Source organism: Sinocyclocheilus grahami, unplaced genomic scaffold, assembly GCF_001515645.1.
Source record: "Sinocyclocheilus grahami isolate Dianchi unplaced genomic scaffold, SAMN03320097.WGS_v1.1 scaffold222.1, whole genome shotgun sequence".
Lineage (NCBI taxonomy): Eukaryota > Metazoa > Chordata > Actinopteri > Cypriniformes > Cyprinidae > Sinocyclocheilus > Sinocyclocheilus grahami.
The window spans coordinates 3,122,375-3,135,715 of NW_015505401.1; the positions used below are offsets into that span (position 1 = coordinate 3,122,375).

Sequence of the window (13,341 nt, forward strand, 5' to 3'; positions counted from 1 at the left end):
TGTAATAAGGCTAAAATATTTACTGTCGCATTTGATCAATTTAATAAATCATGTCTTAAAAAAATGCATAAAATAAAATATCTTACTGAATGGTATTTTGGAATGGCAGTGTGCATATAATGGATTATAGTTTGTGAACATCCGGTTTTCCCCTTGCTGCAGGTTTTATAAGTGACTAAAACTTTTTCTGGTTGGACAACAGTTTCCCAAATGAATGCATGTGAAGAAGATTCAAGATCCAAGAAGATTCTTTGGACGTTGTTTATTCAACTGATAAAATAACACCTTAAAAAATATTTACAAGGCATGTTATTTTTTTTTATAAAGACATCAAAACATCAAGATACAACACAATGAGGAACATGTGTAAACTATACATTCATGTAACACATAAGGTAAAGAGTACAGTGTAGCATTTGGGGCATTCATCAATGTATGCTATTTGTTGTGCATATTACAACACAATGTCTTCATAGAATAAGAGTATCTATATAGATCTCTTATGTTCAAATATCATGCAAGAATTGATAAAGGAAAGGACTGAATGCATGCAAAAATCTGGCAATTTTGTTTAGGGCTCCACACTGTTGGGCCTCAAGGGGGAGACAGCACATCACATCAACATGGCATTTTATAGTGCTTTGGAAGAGCATTTTATGTGTTGCTCAGACTGTCCATCATAAAGTTTAATTCAATGAGTCCACTGAAGTGCATTCCCAAGTCGACGACTTCTGAAAGCGTTTTCCTCTTCAAATACATAAGCTCATAAGAACCAAACAGATGCACAGAATAAATTGTGTGCTGCTTCAGGGTAACAAAAGTTCTCCAAGTAGAAGCGTGTGTTATTGTGGCAATAACATTTAGATTTCAGTAAGAGTCACCCGGAAACAGTCCGCTTGATTGTCAATGGAAAGGATGAATGCGTCCTCGTTGCAGTAGTGCTCAATGATGTTGTCATCCATGTTGACCAGAATACTAGTGGTTGAATGAAAATGAAATTTGAATTCAAAATAATTTAATACTAATCACTATATACAGTATATAGTCTTTTTAGCACTGTTTACGCACCCTTTCTTGCTTTTCTTATAGATTTTAGTCATTTTCTCCACAGGAACAGAATATTTGCCTGATATCTTGAAGAAAAAGAAAAAAAGAGACCTTAATCCAAACAGCAGCTTAAACAGAAAATCTTCTGACAAGCCTCTGTGAATGGCAGCTTATTTCCGACTCTGTTGTTGTATTCCATTGAAAGTAATCGGATCTGCTACTAAATGCAGTATAAAACCTATTCACTCCTGTCTGTTAAGAATCAAAGTGTACATCCCATGTGCTGTACTGCGTGACACTTTACTTACCGCCTCAAGCAAACTTTTCAGTGTTGGGGACCTTAGCATCAGTGCATCAAAAACCTCATCGTTTTCTCTTCTTACGTACAGCAGGACTGCAGAAAAATATCATTAAGAATTAATACAGAAGAATGGGACATATTCTGTTGACTTGTAGATTTCACACATATGCAGTAAATCATACCTCTCCTTTCCTCTCTGCTGTATTTGGCAGGTGGAGAAATATCATCCTCTGATGATTGGAATGGTCTTTTCATGGCCACACTGCATGAGAAACAGATAAACAAGTTTATGATTATAATACTGCCTTTCAATGCTACAGATATACTGCAAGAAGCAGATGCAAAGCATATGAAACACACTGGCTTGATTCTACTGGTCTGATGCTTGCTGGACTTTGAAAGACATTTCTCCTATGAGATGTAGTTTTATGAATGAATTAATACAAATAGACTTTTACCATACTGAATATACAATTAAATGAACAAAAAGACAACAAAACAAAAATAAATGGCCCATAATAAAACTTTACATTATTTTGTCAAATAAATTACAAATAAAACCCTAAACAACTAAAAAAACATTATAATGTACAGTATGAAAATTGATATTCTTGTTGAAGTTTGCTGTAGATTAAACTCAAAAGTGCTATTACATATAGTTTGTAAGTTACATTTAATTTAAGTGAGTGTTGGATGATGGCAAATGCAATCTTAAAATAAAAATAGGGAAAATAGACAGCAATGAAATACTGGTCAATTACTGTCCACTGATACGGAGCACATAACCATTATTATAAAGCCATATCTTGCATTGCATTGCAATACCAATAGTAATTGTATTATAATTAAAGCAGGACATTCTTAGTAAACGCACTAACCCATCACTCTCCATTACTTCAACACCAAAACTGAACACCTGTAAACAAAGAAAAAACAAAAGGTTATAGAGACTTAAAACTGCACATGCTTTCACAATATGTATAAGCAGCAACTTTTGAGAGATTAAATCCATTTTAATAATTTAAGTCAGTCACTACAATCTAGTCATTACTAAGAGACTACTCATTAATAATTAGTTCTGATCAATTTAGCACTGAAACAACTTCAGTGTCACATTGAGAACTGCATGCATCCTCACCTGACCGGCTCTCTGGAGGTTGTTCAAATGGACATCGGGTATGAAGAGGACAGGCTGGGACTCCAGGTCTGTCATAGTTTTGAAGAGCGTAATATCTGGCCTCTTTTGAGCTAAAGTGGCAAAACTTCCTCTCTTACCTAACGGAGTGAAAGAAAACAAATGTCTCAAGTCAAAATCAGCAAGCTGACGCAGAGAAACACACGTAGTCATGTTTCATAGAAGACATGGTCACAGTCGTCACATATTAGGTCAAAACCTGTAATGCAAAATTGTTTATGATAGCTAATGACACTATATTATATAAGCAAACATATGGATGATTGACAGGACTCTCACCATCATGACCCTGGTTGCCAACAGCCTGACCTTTGACCTTTTTCCGAAGCTGTTTTTTCTCCTCATCACGAATTTTTCGCTCAGCTCCCTGTACAGAAGAGATGTTTGTGTGATCATACTGGCTATTGTTGTTGTTACACACATAAAATGCATCGAAAGGACAGCAGGAAAAAAAATAACAAATCAAAATTACATTAAAGGGGTCATATGATGCTGCTAAAAAGAACATTATTTAGTGTATTAGGTGTAATGAAATGAGTTTATGCGATTTAAAGTAAAAAAAACACATTATTTTCCACATACTGTACATTATTGTTTCTCCTCTATGCCCCGCCTTTCTGAAACGCGTCGATTTTTACAAAGCTCATCGGTCTGAAAAAGCGAGGTGTGCTGTGATTGGCCAGCTATCCAATGCATTGTGATTGGCCGAATACCTCAAGCGTGAGACGGAAATGTTAAGCCCCTACCATACTGTTGATACTGTGTCCCGGCCGGAGCGACGAGATAAAAACATTAACCCATTACAAACGAGGCATTTGTTGCATCCAGTAGGGACATAATTACTGATTATAATGACTTATACTGTCTTTTTACACGTTGCGTTGCGTCGCGCCGTGTAAACGTAAAACTCTGTCTGCATTTGTGATCAGAGAAATGACAAACAACAAGTGCTACTCTACTGCCCAAAACTTGTGTTTGAATCATCAGTGGCAAATCCTTTAAATGAAAACGTGCTTACAGACTGTGAGTCAAAACTGCCGGCATTTTAGTCTAACGTTACTCTCCCAGGATCAGTAAACAATCCTCCATAAAATGTGCTGCACACATCTGGGTAAAACTGTTCTGGAACAGTGTTGTAAATATAACTTAACCACTGATTTGTAGTCGTGTCCTCTTGTGGAAGACAAGACTTCTTTATGCACCAAGAGCTTGTAACATTCCAAAGAGAAAGGAAAAATTTAAATTGCATCATATGACCCCTTTAACCAAATAGCACTATTGACTAAGTTTAGTATATAAAGTAGTTAATTCCAGTGACAAATCAAATGAATTGCAATACAAAAATAATTACACTTCATGAAGGTCAAATCATTACAGCTATTACAAGAAATGGCAATGGCAAACAGAAAATGTCCACTGTAAACTGTAATACTTATTGTATAACTTGTGCAAATAAAATGAGTCAGGTCCTTGACTTAAATCACACGGACGCAGCACCAACCTTGTCACAGAAGACCTTGATCTGTGAGTAGGCTCTGTGAATGGGTCTGTTACTCCTGTTGTTGTAACTGTAGGTGTCAATCTGGATCATAAGTGGAAGACCTTTGACTCCCTTCTGTGAGGAGAAATCGGTGCTCAGACAGTTCACCGTAATGAAAACCTGGAAAAAAAACACAAGATGCATACACAAATCAGCTTGACAAAACATTTCGGAGCTTGGAAAAGGTCAAGTATGGCCAGGCAATCATGTCTTATTATCTTATGACAAAAGAGCCAGGGGCAGTTTTTCCACTTAAGCTGCTCAGCTATAAAGGGAATGTTCTCGCAGAATTTAAAACTAGAAAAAAATCACAGTGAGGCTCCATTCACACAGAACCCATTTTTGAACTAGAAATCAGTACTGTAAGGCTCCTTTACATAGAACATGTTTTTGCATTCAAAACAAAACAACACAACACAACACAACACAACACAACACAACACAACACAACACAAAACAAGTACAGTAAGGAGCCATTCAAGAACGCTTTGTACATTTAAAATGATAAAACACTGCAGTAATGGGCTGTTCACACATGGAACGTTTTCTGAGTTTAGAAACAGAAAACTGTACTGTAAGGGTCCGACTGAAAGGGAACGTCTCGGTTACGTATGGTAACCCTCGTTCCCTGAAGGAGGGAACGGAGACGTTACGTCCCGTCGCCACAGCTCCTGTACCACCGCTGAGCGGCCAGGTCACCGGCTCGGCTCCTCAGCAAAAACCTGAATATGCGCTGCATCTGCTGCCTACTTATACTCACGCTGTGATCAGCAGCAGCTGGATGCAATAATCGCATGCCAATGTGCATTGGCTCGTTTAGTTTCCCTCTAAGCGAGATCCCAATTTTGTTGGTCATCCGACGTGACGTCTCCGTTCCCTCCTTCAGGGAACGAGGGTTACCATATGTAACCGAGACGTTTATACAGAACATGTTTTTGCATTTAACAAAAAAAAAAGGTGCAGTAAGGATCAGTTCACACAGAATGTGTTTAAAAACTAGAAAACAATGCAGTAATGGGCTGTTCGCACAATATGATGTTTGTGCATTTAAAAACTAGAAAACAGGACAGTAAGGGGCTGTTCAAATAGGATGTTTTTAAGATTTATATGAGGCGTACATGCACAAGATGTAAAAGCTGCAAAAATGTGCTGCAATGCTCCAAAACTAGCATCAATGTTTAAACCAGTGGCAGTGGTGTGTCAATCTGTTCGACCAATGGCAGACACGGTGAGCGTTTGGGAAACATGTCTGAAAATCATTATTTTTGCAATTCTGTTTGCTAGTGGTGATAAGAGGTAGTAGTGAAATCTTTACAGATTGTTTGATTAATAGACTAGTCCTGACGAAAAAGCTATTACTGGATGGCCTCCCAGACTTTAGCAAAATGGTGAATAAAGCACACATCTTTTTAGCACTACTCTATCTTTAACCTCAAAAACAGACTTGTGGCCTTTAATAGTGAATAATACATCTTCTGTGTTGAATGTACACAATCTTAAAATCTCTAAATGGCAACTCTAAACAAAAACCACACAACCATTCTATCATTGTGTGGCTGTCTGCGGTTTATTCAAATAGTAAGCAAAACTAAATTGATTTGAAATTTTCCCAACTGTAACCTGTCTTATGCCAACATATCAAGAGACACTGGAAAAACGACTGTTGAAAGATGAAAGGTAGCGAATCTTTCAGCCCGAGGTGAAAATAGTTTCCCACTGATGGTCTCCCGTCCTTTCATGTCTGTGCCTGTAGCTGTTGTTTCATAGAGGAGCTTGTTGTTCGATGTTATGAGAACCACTTGCGTTCTCAGGGCCACGTGATCAATTCTGACAGGAATCAGTTAGCAACTGCACACACGGACAAATCTTTCACAACAAAACTCTCTAGTGTGGGCTCTGGCTTTCTGTGTGCATGTGGGTGCATGTGAGCAAATTATGGCTGAACAAATACAAAGTGACGCTGAAATCTTACAACATCCTCCTACATTATCAAATCATCATCATCAGTGGGCTCTTACAATTGAAGGCATGTAAATGTTTATATTTCTGCAACCCTTTATTAAAAATTCTCAGGAAACACCTTATCTTTTATAGGCATTTTCTGAATTAGGAAACTGCATAAAAATAAAATAAAATGATTTTCCAGAGGTAGGGAATTTGCTATTAAGTTTTCCACTGGCTATTACAGTGACACATCAGGCTACTTCAAAAGCCTAGTTTTAAAGTCAAATATTGACCATGAGCACTGGGTGGACCTCCTCCCTTAAGTGTACACTTAAAGTAAGCTTGTTAAGTACTGGAACTAAGAAGGAAGAATCCTCCTGACAGTGAATAGGATGCTGCAGGGAAGAGGAGGAGAAGGGAGCTGTAATGTCTCCTCAGGTTCAACGGCTGTTATCAAACATCTTCAGCTTGCACACAGCAAACTTCAGATTCCAGTAACAACTCTGAGAATCCAAGCTGAAGCCTCACCTTTGCCTCCTCATTGATGTCCCAGGTGAAGGACACAGCATTGTAAGCGATTTCTTCGATGTTGCCAATGGTGTTGAAGCTCTCTTTATAGTCAGCTGAAGGGTGAAACATGACATTAGTTATCATTTGTAATTTTATAAGTAACTGACAATTTCTGGCATTAAGGCCCGTTCACACCAATCAAGATAACTAAAAAATCCATCCTGCTGTAACGAGCTCAAGAATTTAAAGCGGCAGACGCATGTGCGCTTAGAATAAACAGACGATATTGTTCACTGGTGTGGAGGCTAATATCGTTTTCTTTGTAGTTATCGCTCTTGGTGTGAACGGGGCTTTACTTAGAATATTTTCTTTAGGACCTTAACAGTTACATGTCTGAGGCCACACAGAAAATCTGAGATTCAAGATTCTTATTTAGATATTCAAAAATGTATTAAACTGAATAAACTAAATTAATTATAATTAAATTATAGAATAAAACGGTCACACTTTATTTTAAGGTCTAATTCTCGCTATTAACAAACCATTAAATACGCCTCAATAAACTCCTAATTTGCTGCTTATTAATAGGTAGTTAAATTGAGTTTAGGTATGGGGTAGGATTATGGATGTAGAATATGGTCTTGCAGAATATGTGCTTTATAAATACTAATAAACAGCCAATATGTTAATAATAGGCATGCTAATAAGAAACTTGTTAATAGTGAAAATTGGTCCCTATACTAAAGTTTTATCAATAAAACAGTAGTAAACAATAGAATAAAATAGAAAATAAATATATATATATATACACACAGTATTTGACTACATTAAAATAATCTACAATTTAAGGTCTTATTTAAATAAATAAAATAAACTGCATATATTCAAAATATTTTACATTAAAAGTAAAATCTGGGATTCTTATTCTAAGATCTTATTTAGATAAAAAAAATACATAAAAAAAATTATAAGTTGAATAAAATAAATTGTATCTAATTACATTTAGAAAACACTCTTAAACGATCTTATCATGATTTGTATTTATTTATTTTCTTTACTTGTTTTGAATATTTTAAATTATATGTAAAATGAATAACAAATATTTAAGTTTCTACATTATTTTTAGTCTCTGAAATCTTTTGTGCAAAAGTCCAGATTTCATCGCTTTTACTGACGCACAAGATGCTCTTGTTTTTGATTCTCGAATCATGCTGGATAGCACGATCATCAGGTTTTGCCAGCTCAGGTACTGCTCTTGTTAAAGCAAAGGCTGGACATACTAAATACTGAGACACTGTCAAATTCATGTCAATTTTCAAGTTCAACTTGTCGCTCAAATTGTTATGAAGAGAAGATAAATGTGAGAGAGATAATTTACTTGTTTAGCCCTGAGTAAATATGTATATAATATGCAAAGCTTCAAGCAAATTTGAGCACTTCAGTTTATATTCAGAGTCATTTAAAAATTAGAAGAAAACAAAAAACCACAAAGGGACGCCTTTTGACCTCAGACGCAGGCGTTCTGTTACACGCTTCACATCTATGACACAGTGCCTGCCTGCTGTGTAAATACAACACCACTTAAATGTATGGCAGATGTTACTCAAGCCTCTCATTTACAAAAGAGCAGGACCCTTTCCCAAGCCCCCACTTGTCTGAGGATTCTGCCTCCCCCCAAACGGTTAACGCTCCTATTCAAATCCTGATCTTCTGCCTCAGGCACTATGAAAAATCCCTGGATACTGTTATTCAAATCAGGACAACATCAGGATCAGCAGATCGGTTTCGGTCTTCCAAAATCATGCCCAAACCACGTCAGGCTGCCAGCTGCCATGGAGTAGACCATCGCAGTGCCCCTCAGGTGACAAAACTCCCCCCTTTAACCTGACCCTTCATTGTCCTTATGGTTCTCAACTGGGAGTTATGATGGAAGACTTTGCCCTAAGCATTGTGCTAAAGTTGCAGACCCTTTTTTAGGATACACCTCAAATAAAACAAATGAGGAACCGGGTAGAAAAAAGATGAACAAAAGGAAGGGAATCCAGTTATCCGGTATCCCAGGGATACGGACGCAGAGCAGAAATGAGGTGGCATATAATAACATATAATAAGAGTTAAGGTACTGTAATATTTACCATTGTTCAGTTTTTATGGGTAAATTCCAAAATGAAATTCTTTCTTATTCAGTATTTTTGCCTTGTTTTCCAGTACAAATATCTGAACATTCTTAAATGAAGATACATTTACTTGAGAAGCAAAATTACTTATGATATTAAAGCCTTGTTTCCTGAAAAACTGATCAAAATTAAGTGACTCAAAACAAGAAAAATATCTTCCAATGTGGTAAGAAAAATGAACTTAATTTAAAGAGATAAGTTTATTTTTCTTAGCTCACTGGCAGACTTTTTCTCACTGGCAAAACGATTTCAAGTTTTCCTTTCTCTTTGGAGTGTTACAAGCTGACTGTGCATAGATAAGATCCCTGAAGTTGCAAAGACTAAAGTCTCAAAACCAAAGAGATATTCTTTATCAAAGTTAAGACTCTAACACGCCCCCCTAAAACGGCTCGTTCTAACACGCCCCCACATATCTACCTCACTATGTGGAAATATTAGCATAATGCCGCCCAAATGTGCACGCAAAGAAAGAAGGCGTGGTTTCAGTAACCGCAGTTAGTGTTGATGCAGCCATGTCAGGGAGACGCTGTGTGTTTCTAGGCGAAAGCGAAAGCAAAAGCACTTTATTTGGCCTTCCGGAAGTAGATGCATTTAGGAATTTTTAAGATTACTTACAACAGAACAGCAATGCATTTTATGGACGACCGTTTCGTGAACCTAGGAGAGGAGGTCATTCTGACTTTGCTATGACAATCTGGCGCTTCTGAATCAGCTGCTGTTTTGTTATTAGTTTAAGTATTTGCTATTGACTGTTCAAATGCGGAGTTTTGCGCATCGTGTGTGTGTGCGAGTGTGTGTGTGAGAGAGAGAGAGACAGGTTCACATCACAGTGGAGGCAGCTGTCTTAACCGTGGCTTGTGTACTGCACACATACCAGCTTCATCACTGTCTGTCACGCGGCTCTGTTCCCCTTTCGGGCTCTGTGTTTACATTTATTTTGAAAGATGAAGCTCGCGATTATGGTAAGGGGCGTTACATTTCCGACGAGTGCTTGCAGTGTTCGGCCAATGCAATGCACTGGGTCAGCTGGATCAATGCATTATATGCACCTTTCAGACATATGTAAAATATATATACATAAAGCAGATGCCCACCTATGTCAAGGACTCTCTGTTTGGCCGTGTGCTGGCGGGAGTGCCAATAGTTCCAGTGCTTTAGCTGCTCATCTCGATATTTCTCCTGTCCAAACACCACCATCACTACACTCTGAGAGAGACAGTTGTTACCCAATGATTCTGGTCCATTATTAGTTATACTACAGAGTTAAGAGTGGTTGTCATGGTAACAGCAAAACTCACCCGCACTTTACTGATGGGATGTCGAAAGCCCTTGTTGGCCCCGGTCTCACTGAGAGTGATGCCGTAGAACTGGCCCTTGTTCAGATAGATCATCGGCCGCTCACCGGCCTTCTCACGGACCGAACGGCTCGCTTCTATACCGTACTGGAACATGTCTCTAGGAGTGGACAGAAAAACGGTTGTGTGAATGGAAATCATAATAGAAAGAAAAACACTTTGTTTGTCCACACTTGTGAAAAAAAAAAAACAGCTATACCAAGCAACACAAGCAAAATTCAAGTCTTAAAATTAAGTCTAACATTCAACTATGATTTTGGCATGCATGCCATTTGGTTCACATTTTTCATCAAGAAAAGGGATGCACAATATATTGGCATATTAGGGCAAATAATAAGTGACTTTTAATGTTATCGGTATCGGAGTAGTATAGAAGGCAAGATAGTTAAGGCAATAAAGCACAGCAATTTTACTAGAGAATTCAATAATACAAGAAAGTCTACAGAAGAACAGTTTCTGTATTAGATTTTTTGCACAACCGCTAATAATTAATCTATTGCTGTGCAGAAAATTTTAAAATCTGGATGTTTTTAAAGTCTCGGCTAGATAGATAGAGCTTGATTTCCAGATTACTGTGATTCAAATGTACTTCTGCAGAAAACTTTAAAAACTAGAAGTGTAGAATTCCAATAATGTCACTATCCACTGCATTGTTTTACAAAAACATTTAATAAAACTTTTGAATGGTAGCGTAAATGAATATCAAGGGTTTGGCATGTTGTACTTACATCCCCGAATGCTCCTGGGAGAAATCGTCTGTCCCTAGCGTGGTGGGCATCCTGTACTTCTGTAAAAAACAGTATATGCCTGAAGTATGAACCTACTAAAGAAACAAATTGGTTTAAACTGCTTTACGTTTACATATTATTCTCGATGTTTAATGACAAGTGACTGACGTAAACTGACATGTTTTTAACTGACGAAAGCTCACCATAGTCTCCTCAGGGTAGGAGTCCTCAAAGGTGCTATCTGGTGTACTGCACTGTTCGTCCTTCATGTATCCGTCGTGGCTGACGCTCGCTGGATCCTGTAAAGTCTGATGATAGGTCATGCGCTGATACTGAACCCCCTGATGCTGGTGATGGTTGGAGAATGCCTGAGCGTAAACGTCAGCCTTCACAGTGGCCACAACACCCTCCTCAACTGGCACTGGACCGAACAGGTCTTGTTTATTTTCTGCACTGTGCACATCAGTATTCAAGGACAGGTTGACAGGACGTGACTTCAGGACCTGGATACGATTCTCTGCGGACTCAAGGCCATCTTGACCGATCCGACTGAAAAAAAGTGGTTATCAAATGGGTTATTATATCTAATTGGAACATGGACATTCATTCATCCATTCATTAATTAATATCTTGGAAATAAAGTAAAAAATTAAAAAAAGGAAATGTATGGCCTAAAATGAAGAAATGTTTAAGATTCTACATTTACAAATAAGCAACAATCATGCTGGATAACATGTATCATGAATATGTTCTGAAGTTTATGTAATTCTTTCAGTACAAACTTTCACTCAAATGGTTATGCTTTTAATTTGCAATTAAAAATAAAATGTATTAGTTTAGAAAAATGGAACAGATACATTTTTCACAAGTGGTCTCAGACTTTTGGACCTCATTTGCATGCTGGACTGACCTCTTTTCATGATCTTCTGGAAGTTTGGGTACTGGTAAGAGCCTCTTCTCTTTAGGAACCTAAAGGAAAAGAAATGAAATAATGTCCTGACAATACGTTTTCATATATGTACACCACAGGCACATTAGTTTTCTTTTTAAGTGTGTTACAGATGATTTCTGACCTTATAATAATCATAAAGGATTCCCAGGGCAGCCACACTGTCCTCATCTCCATTAATGCTCATCATGGCCTTGGTGGCAGCAGTCAATGGATTCTCCAAGTAAGATTTCCATGCCTCATCTTCACTTGTGAAGGCACGGCGTGATGGAATATGCATCTCATTAGGGACCACCACCACCAGACGCTTACTGAAAATATTAATAAAAGTTAATTATACATGCATACATTATATATATATATATACATACACACATACAGTGGGGAAAAAAAGTATTTAGTCAGCCACCAATTGTGCAAGTTCTCCCACTTAAAAAGATGAGAGAGGCCTGTAATTTTCATCATAGGTATACCTCAACTATGAGAGACAAAATGAGAAAAAAAAAAATCCAGAAAATCACATTGTAGGATTTTTTAAGAATTTATTTGCAAATTATAGTGGAAAATAAGTATTTGGTCAATAACAAAATTTCATCTCAATACTTTGTTATATACCCTTTGTTGGCAATGACAGAGGTCAAACGTTTTCTGTAAGTCTTCACAAGGTTTTCACACACTGTTGATGGTATTTTGGCCCATTCCTCCATGCAGATCTCCTCTAGAGCAGTAATGTTTTGGGGCTGTCGCGGGCAACACGGATTTTCAACTCCCTCCAAAGATGTTCTATGGGGTTGAGATCTGGAGACCGGCTAGGCCACTCCAGGACCTTGAAATACTTCTTACGAAGCCACTCCTTCGTTGCCCAGGTGCAGTAGCACGAGATAGCTTGATTTCAAACTTTGAATTGAATATAAAATGACAAGTAAGCAGTCAGTAATAAAATAAGAACAAATAAAGATATTAATAGTGATAGCACAAATAAAAAATAACAACAGGCCTTCGAATTAAATAAATAGCTTTTTAGTTTTTTAGGTAGGTCTAACAGTAGGGTTAAGATATTTATCCATTATATATCCAGATATTATCCAAATAATGTTTAGTCCTAGAAAGCTTTTATTATCAAAACACGTGAGCATAACATAACCGTTAGCAGATCAATGAATGAGAGGGCAGCATTACCAGAGTTGCCCATATACCACACCATGTTACAACACAGTAGGGCTATTGCAGACAGAAACAATACTGTACTACATCGATGTTTTCTGTCGGCTCAATTTTTGAATGGACTTTGCTGTTCCGATGATCATGAACGGTATACGAGTGGAGTGACTGAGCGGAGCGCACACGCATAGAGCGGGATAACGGATAATATGCAGAGCGTCACACCACGTGAAAGTGAAACCTGAGAAGTTAACTAATTTTCGGCAGCCGAAATTTCGGTGCATCTCTAATTATTGGCGACATCAGAAATGGATATTATATAATAGCTGCTTTTTTGAACATTTTAGTAATTAAATATATATATATATATTTTTAATATTTAAAAAAAAAAAAGATTTTTTACACGGCACCCCTGCTCTCGACAGACGGCACCC

At 37.5% G+C, this 13,341-nt stretch overlaps 1 protein-coding gene across 1 annotated transcript in view; it reads right to left on the reverse strand.

The window, feature by feature from the left end:
• Nucleotides 1–257: 257 nt before the first annotated feature.
• LOC107596692 (grainyhead-like protein 2 homolog) overlaps nucleotides 258–13,341 on the reverse strand; it is a 14,990-nt gene continuing 1,906 nt past the window's right edge. The window contains exons 2-16 of the mRNA XM_016287485.1: nucleotides 11,871–12,057; nucleotides 11,708–11,766; nucleotides 11,001–11,346; nucleotides 10,798–10,856; nucleotides 10,013–10,169; nucleotides 9,809–9,920; nucleotides 6,556–6,650; nucleotides 4,045–4,203; nucleotides 2,823–2,910; nucleotides 2,487–2,623; nucleotides 2,227–2,264; nucleotides 1,531–1,610; nucleotides 1,356–1,441; nucleotides 1,069–1,133; nucleotides 258–975 (exon numbers count right to left, since the gene is read on the reverse strand). Of these exons, the coding sequence (XP_016142971.1) occupies nucleotides 861–975; nucleotides 1,069–1,133; nucleotides 1,356–1,441; nucleotides 1,531–1,610; nucleotides 2,227–2,264; nucleotides 2,487–2,623; nucleotides 2,823–2,910; nucleotides 4,045–4,203; nucleotides 6,556–6,650; nucleotides 9,809–9,920; nucleotides 10,013–10,169; nucleotides 10,798–10,856; nucleotides 11,001–11,346; nucleotides 11,708–11,766; nucleotides 11,871–12,057 (1,783 nt within the window). The 3' untranslated portion in view covers nucleotides 258–860. The remainder of the gene's footprint in view (nucleotides 976–1,068; nucleotides 1,134–1,355; nucleotides 1,442–1,530; nucleotides 1,611–2,226; nucleotides 2,265–2,486; nucleotides 2,624–2,822; nucleotides 2,911–4,044; nucleotides 4,204–6,555; nucleotides 6,651–9,808; nucleotides 9,921–10,012; nucleotides 10,170–10,797; nucleotides 10,857–11,000; nucleotides 11,347–11,707; nucleotides 11,767–11,870; nucleotides 12,058–13,341) is intronic.